General features: G+C 54.0%; 2 protein-coding genes across 2 annotated transcripts; both read left to right on the forward strand.

Moving 5' to 3' along the window:
- Positions 1–595: 595 nt before the first annotated feature.
- Positions 596–5122, forward strand: PG985_013495 (rad8 and Rdh54p; the record flags this gene model as incomplete). Its single annotated transcript, XM_066833261.1, has 1 exon — positions 596–5122. The coding sequence occupies one exon, from the start codon at positions 596–598 to the stop codon at positions 5120–5122; it is 4527 nt and encodes a 1508-aa protein (XP_066678001.1).
- Positions 5123–8423: 3301 nt separating this feature from the next.
- PG985_013496 (uncharacterized protein) lies at positions 8424–12914 on the forward strand (the record flags this gene model as incomplete). Its single annotated transcript, XM_066833262.1, has 4 exons — positions 8424–8810; positions 8867–9875; positions 9956–10529; positions 10607–12914. The coding sequence occupies 4 exons, from the start codon at positions 8424–8426 to the stop codon at positions 12912–12914; spliced, it is 4278 nt and encodes a 1425-aa protein (XP_066678002.1).
- Between the last annotated feature and the right edge of the window lie 373 nt (positions 12915–13287).

Genomic DNA, 13287 nt, shown 5'->3' on the forward strand with positions numbered 1-13287 from the left:
GTGGGCGCAACAACCCGAGCACGCTCAAAAAGTCCAGACGCTTCTTGATTGATCATTCACTCCAAGTCTCAACATAGGTGGATTGAATGAGAAAAAGGTATGTGCTTGAGATACAACCAAACGCAGCATACCTCTCAAGTGATACAAATATCACAATTATTGTAGACACCTCATTCTCTACCGTACTTGTTCCCAACTTATCAGCAACTACTTACAAAGAAACGCGCTGATGCTCTGAACTTGGGGTGCCAATTGACTGAGGACCTGCCGCAGTGGACTTGGGGAAAGGGTGGCGTCAATATAGCGGGGCAGCTTAACTCCGTCGCCGCCACATCCCACCCAGTCGTCCAGTAAGTCGCATACAAGGTCCCTGTTTGACACCACCTGCATAACGCCTACCTTGGAGGTACATACGGTATGGGTTATATCTAGCGCCCTGGCAGCCGCACCCTCTGCTGCACCTGCTGCCTAGAAGGTGGGCTTTACTTTTCCTTCTCACTGCCCGACTCTCATCTGGACTTGATCTTCCTTCATCAACTTTATATCGCCCATGGACTCCCACTAACAGCCAGGCCAACCTGTCTGTTCATCCATGATGGGCCGCCCCAGAGTACAAGCCCGCTCGGCCGGTGCGAAGGCCATCACTATAGTCGATTATGCGCAACTCAATGAACCATTTCCCATTGCATTATTGGATCTCCTGTCATCTCTACCAGCTTCAGCCACAGATGCAACAGACGCCGAGGCTCTGGTCTTGCAACAGGAGGAACCTCTTGAGAGGCCGTGCAAAAGAGCCCGGTACAGCCCAGCCATCCTCCCAGATGCAATTGTAGTCGCCGAAGAAACGTTTCGCCTAAGCAGGCCCAGTCGCCCGCAACACTTGAAAACGCAGCCACGACTGGCCTTCACACGGCCTGGAGCCAGCCAGCACGTGAAGCTGTATTGCTTGTTTGCGAAAGGCGATACTGGGGACGCCTACAACAGACCGATGCCCAAGGAACTGACTATATCTGGCCAAGAAGGGGACCGGAAACGCATCAAGTCGACGCTTACTCTTCCTCCCGACGTAAGTCAGCGAGCAGCCACGATATTGAAGGTTGCCAGTTCCAGCCGCAACGAGCAGGATGCCGAAGGCGGACTTTTGGTCGATTTTGACATGGAATTTCAACGGGGACACACGTCAGGTTTGGACACGATCTCTTTGCAGCTGAGATTGAAATGGAATCCCACCTCGAACTTCTACGCTGGCCTCCGGAGTTCTCTGCAGCGAACGCTATCCAGGGAGGTGCAAACTCGGTTCCTTCCTTCTGATCTGCTGGGCGACTCCGATGCCGGTTCTCTTTCGGCCAAAGCATTCTATGATGCCGCATGCATTCCCTCCAAGGACTATACCGATTTACTCTCGGCTGATGTACCTGGACTTGAGGCTAAGTTGTACCCTTTTCAGCGCAGAGCACTACAATGGTTGCTACTACGAGAAGGTGTTAACTGGAACGGGACCGAACTGGAACCATGTCAGGATCCCGCGACATCAAACCTGCCCTTGGCTTTCAACGAGCTGAAGGATGGCAGTGGGCGGAGTTACTACTGCAGCACGCTTTATCAAGTTGTTACACGTGATGTTGCTCCTTTTCGAGAACTGGAGATGGCTCTAAAAGGAGGTATCCTTAGTGAAGAGATGGGTCTGGGTAAAACCGTCGAGACTATCGCCCTTATCCTAATGCACCGCCGGCCAGTTTGTCATCCCATGGTCATGGACCCCTATAGTGGTCAGCAAGTCCGACCTACAGGCGCAACGCTCATCGTAACCCCGGCGACTTTGAAGAACCAGTGGTTATCCGAGATGAACAAACATGCACCGAGCCTCCGTGTCATGTTTTACGAAGGAATCAAGCGATACAAGGGGAAAGGCGAGGAACTCTTGAAAGAGTTGGCCGAACACGATGTCGTGATCACAACCTATAACGTTTTGCAAGCAGAGATTCACTTTGCCGAGGAGCCTCCTGAACGTTCAATGCGACATGCGAGAACATATCCCCGACCAAAGTCGCCTTTGGTGCAGCTCTCTTGGTGGCGAGTTTGCCTTGATGAAGCCCAGCAAATCGAGAGCGGCGTGAGCGCCGCTGCCAAAGTTGCTCGGGTGATCCCACGCATCAATGCATGGGGTATCACTGGCACGCCAGTCAAGGATAACGTGAGAGATCTGTGGGGGTTGCTCTTTTTCCTTCGGTATGAGCCATTCGCATCGTACCCGTGGGCATGGGATGGGCTCACTTCGACGCATCAACACTTATTCGCACCCCTCTTCAACCGTATAGCACTTCGCCACACCAAACGAGCCGTCCGAGACGAGCTTGTTCTACCGCATCAGAAGCGCTACGTACTGACTATGCCGTTCACGGCTGTTGAGGAACAACATTATCGATCGGAATTTCAGGCGTGGGCGCGGAATTGCGGCTTGGACATTGAAGGTGCTCCTATCAAGGAGGATTGGGATCCTGAAGACCCGGCAACTCTCGCATTACTAAGAAGTGCACTGGCTTCGTTGCGGCAGACTACCCTACATCCCGAGCTCGGCCCAGGGAGGGTTCGGGGTGTAGCACAAAGGGACAAACCCCTGCGAACTATTGAGGAGGTGTTGGACGCAATGATCGAGCAATCGGATCTAGCCATCCGAACTGACCAAAGGCAATTACTGAGCTCCAAACTGAGACGCGGGCAACTGCTTGAAAACTCGCCGCGAGTCAAAGAGGCCCTTTCGATTTGGGAAGAGGTACTCGGAGAGATCCGGGTAATTGTTGCTGAATGTCGCGAGCAACTCGAGGCCGAACTGGAAAGTGCTAGAGCCGCCGGTTTCGATGACGCGGACGAAAATGAAAGTGATTCTGAGGAGCTTGGCGCAGAAAAGGTCCCGCCACGACTTGGACAGGCACGCCGGCGGCTTCAGCTGGCTCTTGGGCTTGAGCACAAGGCGGCTTTCTTCATTGCCAGCGCAAACTACCAGATCAAGTCCAACGAGGAGCTGACTGTGCCCGACTCAGATCCATTCAAAGAACACGAGAAACTTGAAGTGGAATACTACGAGGTCGCCAAGGATATTAGAAAGGAAATATTACAAGACGCGCACGACAAAGCTGCAAAGCACATGGCCAAGCTATCTGAAGATGCTGTTACTCAAAGTTTTGTCGAAATGCCAGAGTTCCAATTCATTACACACAAAGGACTTGAGAGTAGACGAGTGCTGGAAAACTTGGAAGAGCTAGGCGGTGTGTTGGACGAACAGGCTAATCTGATCGACGATTGGCGTGAGCAGGTCATCCAGATACTGCTTAGGCCTCTTGTGGATGAAGATGGCGAAGGGGAGATTACGGGTGAAGAGTACGAGGATTCTACCAAGATCCAAGACGACTTGATGGTTTACACCCACGTGCTGCGAGCCGTGATCGCAGATCGCCAAGATATCCTGACTGGGTTAGTCAACGAACGAGTGAAACATGAGACGACAGTCGCAGAGCGGATGGCGAAAGACGGCGACGGTCCCAACCCTGAGATGCTGCTGGGACTGCTGAAGTCGCGCATGGAGATCAAACCTCACCCTGGAATGGGTTCCTTCAGAGCTGTTGTGACCGACTTGCGAGAGCTGGCAACCAAGTTGCGGCATGATATTGCGAACGGGAACCAGCGTGCCAAAGTAGAACTAGAAATAGTTCAAGAGCAACTGAAGCTTGCTCAAGACCAAATAAGCGCGCAAATCAAGGGCGCAAATGGACTCGAGAAGGAACTCGATCGATTCACTGATGCCATGAACGCACGAGTGGAATACTACAAACAGCTACAACAAATCTCTGATACGGTAGCTCCTTGGGAGCGAGAAGAACACGAGGATGACAATGTTTTGTTGAATGGCTTACTCCGCGAAGAGGCTACCATTCAGCACAGAATCGCTGATGCCCAGTCCAAACACCGCTATTGTAGGTCCTTGCCTCCCTTTTCATTCCTCCACAACGACTTAGGCGTGCTAACCATCGATCCAGTGTTACACTTGAAGGAGACGGGACAGAAGTCACAGGGGCCCAGGTTCTGTGTCATATGTCAGTCTAATTTCACACTCGGTGTGCTCACTGTCTGTGGTCATGAGTTTTGCAAAGAGTGCATGATGTTGTGGTACCGGGCCCATCATAACTGCCCGGTTTGCAAGAAGGCACTCAATGCATCCATGCTTCACGACATCTCTCTACGGCCCGAGGCCAAGCTCAAGATACACTCTGAGCATCACCCGTCTGCTCCCGATGGCAACTCACCACACAAAACCAGAAAGCCAGGTATCTACTCGCGGTTCAGTGAGGATAAGTTGCAGGAAATTCGGCAGATAGATCTCAGCGGGCCGTCGTTTGCCACAAAGATCGACACGCTCATCCGCCATCTCATGTGGTTGCGACAGGAGGACCCAGGGGCCAAGTCGATCATCTTCTCCCAATTCAAAGGGTTTCTCGAGGTTCTTGGTCGTGCATTCGACCACTATCGCATCGGTTATTCGTCATTTGATACCAAAGATGGCATTACTCGTTTCAAAGAGGATCCAGGCATAGAGTGCTTTTTCATGGATGCTCGAGCGCATGCGAGTGGCTTGAATCTGGTCAATGCCAGCCATGTCTTCCTCTGCGAACCTCTGCTGAACACAGCGTTGGAACTCCAGGCCATTGCTCGAGTGGACCGGATTGGTCAGGAGCACGAGACGACTGTGTGGCTTTACCTTGTGGAAGGAACCGTGGAGGAGTCCATCTACAATCTCTCCGTGCGGCGGCGAATCGAACATATGGGCCAGGCCCAAATTGACCATAAGGGCAAATCTAAAGAGACCACGCCCGAGGTGTCGGATATGAACCTTGAGGCGGCCAACTCGATGGAGCTCCAACAGGCGGCACTGTCCAAGTTGATGAGCAAAGACAAGCAGCTAGGCGAATTTGTGGACAAAAACGACCTGTGGGAATGTTTATTCGGACACGTCGCGCAGAAGGCGGCCGAGGCAACCTCGGCGGCCCAGGACGATCGTTTCGAGAACCCGGCCGTTATGAGCTTCCTCGCCGGAGAGGCTGCACAAGCCCGCGACAAGACTGCCTGAGCTGGTGTTACTACCCACACGTTGGTCTACGACAGATGTACGATTCCGCATGTATACAACGACACGAATCCATACTTCAACACAATTGAGAGGGGACGGGAACCTTGTATTAAGCTTATTTTTCATTTTTTACCGGCATACATTCTGAGTTGTACGTAGTGGAGGAATGGCACATGAGATACATGTTACTCGGTTCTATTATGATGGCGTTGTTGAACAGCAGCAACAGGAAAACCGCCGGTGGGATGCGGTGTCAGTCATCTCGGGGTAGATACTCATACACGCCACAGGTAGATAAGCTTTTACTCATGTGTACAAATTCCAACCCGCACCCATTGCATTACCCTGAGTTCAATTTTGAAGTGTGACAAGACATCTTATCAGAGATATGCGGGTAATATATTACGCGTAGACGTATATTCATGCAGGTCTACATATGCAGACCTGCAGCCGGGCGCAATTTACGCTGCGAGTCCCGTTCTTCTATCACACACACTACACATCACACGCCGGCATATCCTCCTATTGATAGGCGGGCCTGGCACACCGACTTTCCGACAATTCGATATAGGTTGGGACTGATCACTTTCTTTGGGGTTCCCTGCTTGGTACTTTCGCTACTGCTGGCATACTGAGGATTGGCTGATTGATTGGGCTGGGTTGGTCTGGGTATATGTAGTCACGAGGAGAGGCAGATAGATCTTGATAGCCGCAGAAAGCGATGACGAGAAGGGGCAGCATCGGCTCCGGATACTCCGTCTGAAGGTCAACAGTTGTTCACTCTTCTCAGTCTCAGTAGCCAGCCTTTGACCGGCTTGGCTCGGCTCGGTTCGGGGTTTGGGAAGGACTGTGTTCAAGTATGTGCGATTTCTTATTGGTTTGTCCTGACTCTAACAGTGACTTCAACGTTTCATTGCCTTCTCCGTCGAGTAAAGAGGGTCACTGCACGTGGGAAAAAGAAGCGACGGCAGTGTTTCTGCTTTGTGGATAATTCATAAATTCTTTCATTACCGGATCCCAGCAGCTTGGAGATTGTGGCGGCGGCACCCATCGGCAAGAACCGTCGCTGGGTAGGTTCTGCGACTACGACCCGGGCATTTGTACAATGCGTACTTATCTAAGGTAGGATTGTGTACGGGAGCCGTAACAGTAGCAGTATGTGGTCAGACGAAGAAAAAGACCAGTGCTTAGTCGAGGGGGAAATGTTTCCGTCAATCAATTCGTTCGGGAAGGTTTGCCTTTCTCACTCATAGCAGTATTCATTGTATGCATGTATGTATGACTGTCGATCTTTCATGGGGCAATCTACTGTACCTACTACTCGCTTCGGGGTAAAAAGAGCCAAGCAACGGGTACGCTTGCAAGAGTTTCGATGCCAAGCACCCAAGTCTGCTGGGTATTTTTGTGGTTTGTGGCTTTCTAGAGTTTCGGTCCGTGCCTGCTGGAGTTTAGATCCTAAGTCCGGGCCAGGATTCATTCCCAAGTCAGAGCGAGCAGGGGGGCAAGCATGGAAGACCAAGGCGCCCTTTGAACGAAACCGATGCTGCGAGTAATCTTTTCTTTTTCTTCTCTAGATGATGCCGCGCGTTCGGGGGAGCATCAGTATGTGTGGGCTCTCCCGTCGGAACTCCCGTCGGAGGAATCGCCGTTAACAAACAAATACTACTATTGCCAGGTACATAATGTAGATTCGGCCCGCCAGTTGGTTATGCTTTGAGGCTGTCCGGTCGGGGCATCTTTGTTAGGAGTTCCGAGGCTGCTGTCGCTCCATTCTACCAGTTCTCGCTGCGGGTTCCCGGCTTATAAACCAGGGTGGAATCCATATTGTAGTCCACATAGTCACTGACCGACTTTTTTCTTTCTTTCTCGTCTACATACTACTAGTCTACGGCTTATCAACCGAGACGTTAGTCGCATGCAGGAATATAGGAGTCAGGCAGCCGGACGCCTCGTCAGAGTGAGCTTGAAAGGCGCTTTCGGTGTTGGATAAATTCCATTGCCCGAACCCCGTAGGTGAGGAACGGTCGTCCCATCATCAGACGGAATAAGCAAACAGTCAATGGAATAGTCTTCGTAAGCAGGCACTTAGCTACGTCTCGGCTAGCTTCGAACCTACTGCACAAGTAGTCCGTCTGATGTTGTAATCCATCACTTCATTGTTGCGATAGGTAGCACGCGCCCAGACGTCATCGCCGGAGTCTTTGTCTTTGCTTTTGATCCCATGAGAATGTCTACCAATACAGACAGATGGCTTGCAGCGTCTCAGCGTGCGTCAAGCAAGGGCCAACGGTTTTGCGGTGGGTAACCCATTGCCTCTTCGGGCATTAGCACGGAATGGAAGAAGAAAAGAAGGAGGAAAAATTACACTCACGGATGGGCTTCGGCTTCGGCCCCAGCTAAGCAATCTACATACATACATCGCAGTAGCTACTACAGGCATCCATCGGGGTTCCGTGTCGGTATGTGTGTCCCACGTACCCTTCGTTTCAACCAGCTAGCTTGGTCGTAATAGTCATCCATGGCTAGGACCCTGGTCTACTGGCTGGTCCGCTCTGCTTCTTCTCCTACCACTTGCCAGATCGGGTTCTGGCGCCCACCTCGACGGCTCCCATTCGTTCCATAGCCAACCTGCAATATACGGCCCAGGATGACTATGTGGAGAGGGTGGGGCCCGAGACTCGAGGCATCATCATGGAATGGAGATGGGTAGGTCTTTTGCTCCGAGTCGTACTTTTCTGATTACATATCATCCTATCTGGGGGAGCCGCGTCCATTACTTCAAGTGGCTACCGTCCCGTCGCATTGTAGCATTTGGCTCCATATTCCACCGATTTCCAGGTCGCTTCACATTTTTGCTTCCCTCTCTCTCTGTGTCGCCACCTTCCTTACTGCATCCTCTCAACGTTGTGCCACCCCAGCTTTTAGTCGTCTGAATAAGCTGTTGGGCCATACGAGTAGTCCTGCAAACTCCCGACTCCGTGTCCGTGGGAATGCGCTTGGGTGCCGCCGAGGACCGCTAGTTCGTCTTTATTAACCTTGACGATCCTGCGCAAGCTTTGTTTGGGCTACGTTCCTCGCCCTGTCTCGCGTTTTCTTTTTCGTAGTTCTCGAACCCGTGGACCGAGACTCTTAGGAACCGTTGTTATACCCTAATACTGGTTTGCGACCATCCGCGACCCGTTTCGCGCGCAACGCCGACAATATCGCCCCGGTTGGATAATATAGCGACATTCGGATCGCAATACTCGACTCTTGGCTGAGTTGAGTCTTGCCCGAAGCCAGTCCGCTCAACTACTGAAACATGCCCGACGACCCGGTCGACAAGGAGACCAAGCCGGCAGACCCCTTGACCGAAACCAACGCGCCGACCAACGCAGAGGAAGCCGCCCCGAAAGTCCTCGACAATGACGCCGAGGAGGAGATCCGCCACCAGCTGGAGCCGATCCAGACTCAGCAGGAGCGCCAGGAGATGAAGCGCACCCAGAGCCAGGCCACCGATTTCAGCAGCTTGACCCGAACGACCTCCAGAGCTTCGATCCCGCAACAGTCGAAGCCGTGGTATAAGCAACCCAACCCCTTGCGATGGGGCTCCATACCGCCCATCCCCAAGGAACGCGAGGTCTCGAGGGAATACAATGCCGGGTTTCTGAGCCGCCTGACGTTCCAGTGGATGGCGCCGCTGATGAATGTGAGTTGCGCTTGTCTGGCCCCGAGCGAAAGTGGCTGCTAAACTTGCAAATATAGGTTGGCTATAAGCGGCAGCTTGAGCCGAATGATATCTGGACCGTTAACCCCGACAGATCTGCCGAGAAGTTGACGGCCAAATTCCAGGCGTCATTCAACAGGAGGGTGGAAAAGAAGGAGAAGAACCCGTTGGTATGGGCGCTCCACGAAACTTTCTTCCTCGAGTTCTGGATAGGCGGGTTCTGCCAATTCGGTTCATCCATCTTCCAGGTTATGTCCCCCTTCACGTTGCGCTACCTGATCCAGTTTTCTCAAGATGCCTATGTCGCTTCTCAGCGCGGTGACCCCCCACCACACATCGGCGCGGGCGTGGGTCTCGTAATAGGAGTGACAGTCATGCAGCTCCTGCAGAGTATGGGCGTGAACCATTTTATTTACCGCGGTATGATGATCGGTGGCCAAGTCCGCGGTGTTCTGATCGGCACCATTTTCGAAAAGTCTATGATCATCTCCGGGCGCGCGAGAGCCGGCGGAGAAAAGGCCAAGAACCCGTCCGAAGAGTCATTGGGAGAGAAGGGCGGAGACCAGGAGAAGAAGAACGAGAAAAAGGACAAGAAAAAGGCCAAGAAGGGCAAAGGTCCTCCGGTAAACGATGGCACGGGGTGGAACAACGGAAAGATTGTCAACCTCATGAGTGTTGATACGTACCGTATCGATCAAGCCTCGGCGCTGTTCCACATGATCTGGACTGCCCCTATCACCTGTATCATTACACTTGTGGTGCTGCTCATCAACTTGACATACAGCGCCTTGGCTGGCTTCGCCCTGCTGGTTATTGGTGTGCCGGTCCTGACGAGAGCCATCCGCAGTCTGTTCCGGCGCCGAGGTGTCATCAACAAGATTACCGATGAACGTGTGGGCCTGACACAGGAAATTCTCTCTTCGGTCCGCTTCGTCAAATACTTCGGCTGGGAATCCGCCTTCCTGGAGAGGCTCACGGAGATCCGGAATCGGGAGATCCACGCCATCCAGATCCTCTTGGCCATTCGAAATGCCATCAACGCCGTCAGTATGTCGCTTCCCATCTACGCCTCGATGTTGTCGTTCATTGTCTACTCGCGCACGCACCCGAACCTTCCGCCAGCCCAGGTCTTCTCCTCCTCGCGCTGTTCAACGGCCTGCGCATGCCGCTCAACCTGCTACCCCTGGTCATCGGCCAAGTCGTCGATGCCTGGCAGTCCCTCCAACGTTGCGAACAGTTCCTCCTGAGCGAAGAGCAGGAAGACGAAGCCGTCATCAAGCCGGACCTCGACGTCGCGGTACAGGTCAACGACGCCAGCTTCACTTGGGAACGGACCACGACCCAGGACCCGGATAAGGCGAAAGCAAACGCGACCAAAAAGGGGGGAAAGAGTGCCCCGCCGCCGAGCGCAGACGACACAAGCACCCTGGTCGAGGAACGCGAACCGTTCAAGCTCCACGGCCTCAACTTCGAAGTCGGACGCAACGAGCTCATTGCCGTTATTGGTGGCGTTGGTAGCGGCAAGACATCCTTGTTGTCGGCGCTGGCTGGCGACATGCGTAAAACTTCCGGAGAGGTTGTCCTCGGGGCCAACAGGGCCTTCTGCCCTCAGTATGCCTGGATCCAGAATGCTACGCTCCGCCAAAACATCCTGTTCGGCAAGGATATGGACCGCAAATGGTATAACGAGGTGATTGAAGCGTAAGTACATTTTTGCTAGCCCAACACTGCCCCTTAATAATGTTTTCCATATTTATACTGACCGACTTCTGAAATAGTTGCGCGCTGCAGCCTGATCTGGACATGCTTCCCAACGGCGATGCGACTGAAATTGGCGAAAGGGGTATCACCATCTCTGGTGGACAGAAACAGCGTCTCAACATTGCACGCGCCATCTACTACGACGCCGACATCGTCATCATGGACGATCCTCTCAGTGCCGTCGATGCGCACGTCGGGCGTCACATCTTTGATAACGCCATCGCTGGTCTTCTCAAGGACAAATGCCGAATCCTTGCCACACATCAGCTTTGGGTCCTCAACCGTTGCGATCGTATCATTTGGATGGAAGGAGGCAAGATCCAGGCTGTCGACACTTTCGCCAACCTGATGGCCAACGACCCCGGCTTCCAGAAGGTCATGGAGACGACGGCCGTGGAAGAGAAGCACGAGGAAGAGGAGGCTGTGGTTGAAGAGAAGACGGCCGAGACCAAGGACAAGAAAAAGAAGAAGCGCGCCCCTGGTTTGATGCAGGCCGAGGAACGAGCCGTGGCTAGTGTGCCCTGGTCCGTCTATGGCGACTACGTGCGAGCCGCTGGCTCTATCCTGCTCGCGCCTCTCGTTTTCCTGACTCTGATTACGTCGCAAGGTGCCAACATCGCGACCAGTTTGTGGCTGTCCTACTGGACGTCCGATAAATTCGGGCTTTCCAGCGGTGTTTACATTGGTATCTATGCTGGTCTGGGCACTCTGCAGGCCTTGTTGATGTTCGCTTTCTCGATCGAGTTGACCATTTTCGGAACCACGGCCAGCAAGGCCCTTCTTCGACAGGCCGTGTTCCGAACTCTGCGGGCCCCCATGTCCTTCTTCGACACGACCCCTCTTGGCCGCATTACGAATCGGTTCTCGAGAGATGTCGATGTGATGGACAACAACCTGACGGATGCCATGAGGATGTACTTCCTGACTCTGGCCACCATCATTTCAGTCTTTGCCCTGATCATTGCCTTTTTCTACTACTTTGTCATCGCACTGGTGCCGCTGGCAATCATCTTTATCCTCGCGGCTTCGTATTACCGATCTTCAGCCCGCGAGGTCAAGCGCTTCGAATCCGTGCTTCGCTCTGTGGTTTTCGCCAAGTTTGGCGAGGGCCTGTCGGGTGTGTCGAGCATTCGCGCGTACGGACTGAAGGATAAGTTCGTGGCGGAGCTGCGCCAGTCGATAGACGAGATGAACTCGGCCTACTACCTCACCTTCTCGAACCAGCGGTGGCTGTCGATGCGCCTGGACACGATCGGCAACCTGCTGGTGTTTACGACGGGCATCCTTGTCGTCACGGCCCGGTTCTCGGTCAACCCCTCCATCGGTGGCTTGGTCTTGTCCTACATCCTGTCCATCGTGCAGATGCTGCAGTTCACCGTGCGGCAGCTGGCCGAGGTGGAGAACGGCATGAACGCGGTGGAACGTCTCCAATATTACGGCAACCAGCTCGAGCAGGAGGCGCCCGAGCACACGGTCGAGGTGCGCCCGTCGTGGCCCGAAAAGGGTGAGATCGTCTTCGACAATGTCGAGATGCGGTACCGCGCCGACCTGCCCCTGGTCCTCAAGGGCATGAACATGCACGTCATGGGCGGCGAGCGCGTCGGCATCGTCGGGCGCACGGGTGCCGGCAAGTCGTCCATCATGTCGACGCTGTTCCGGCTCGTGGAGCTGTCGGGCGGCCACATCACCATCGACGGCCTCGACATCTCCACCCTTGGCCTCCACGACCTGCGCTCCCGCCTGGCCATCATCCCCCAGGACCCGACCCTGTTCCGCGGCACCGTGCGCGGCAACCTCGACCCCTTCAACGAGCACACGGACCTGGAGCTCTGGTCGGCGCTGCGGCAGGCCGACCTGGTGCCGCCCGACGCCCGGCTCGAGGACAAGAAGGACCCGGCGCGCATCAACCTCGACAGCGTGGTCGAGGAGGACGGGCTGAACTTCTCGCTGGGGCAGCGGCAGCTGATGGCGCTAGCCCGCGCCCTGGTCCGGGGCGCCCGCATCATCGTCTGCGACGAGGCCACGTCGTCGGTTGACATGGAGACGGACGACAAGATCCAGGGCACCATCGCCAACGGGTTCCGCGGCTGCACCCTGCTGTGCATCGCGCACCGCCTGCGCACCATCATCGGCTACGACCGCATCTGCGTCATGGACGCCGGGCGCATCGCGGAGCTCGACTCGCCGCTCAACCTGTGGAAGCGGGAGGACGGCATCTTCCGCAGCATGTGCGATCGGAGCGGGATCCGGTTTGAGGATATTGCGGGGGCGAAGGATGGGTTGCCGACGGCGGTGGCGTTGGAGGACCAGCAGGGGCCGCAGTGAGGAGCTTGCTGAAGTTTAATTTCGGGTACGGCTTTGCCAGGTCAGCATCAGGCTCTCCCTGGGCTTGGATTTCATCGTTCTCGTCACCACGGAGTTTCGGAGTTACTACCATATATCATATAATCATTGGTCGGGGTAATGGGATATGGCCCAGAGAGGAAGAAGAAGAACGAAGTAAAAAAGTTCATCATGCATACAGCTGGAGATGGGATTAGATACTTCCAAATAACGTAACATAACAGCTGGGTTCGTACGTACAGAGACAGATATCTGTGGTACCGATCTAGCTTAATCAAATAAAAGATAATGAATGCACAACCCAAAAACATGCAAACGGACTGGTCCGGTGCCTGTACCTGTGTAACGCTTTGCG

The sequence above is a fragment of the Apiospora marii genome, assembly GCF_038362585.1.
Source record: "Apiospora marii strain CBS 49790 chromosome Unknown utg000011l_segment0_segment0, whole genome shotgun sequence".
Taxonomy (NCBI): Eukaryota; Fungi; Ascomycota; class Sordariomycetes; order Amphisphaeriales; family Apiosporaceae; genus Apiospora; species Apiospora marii.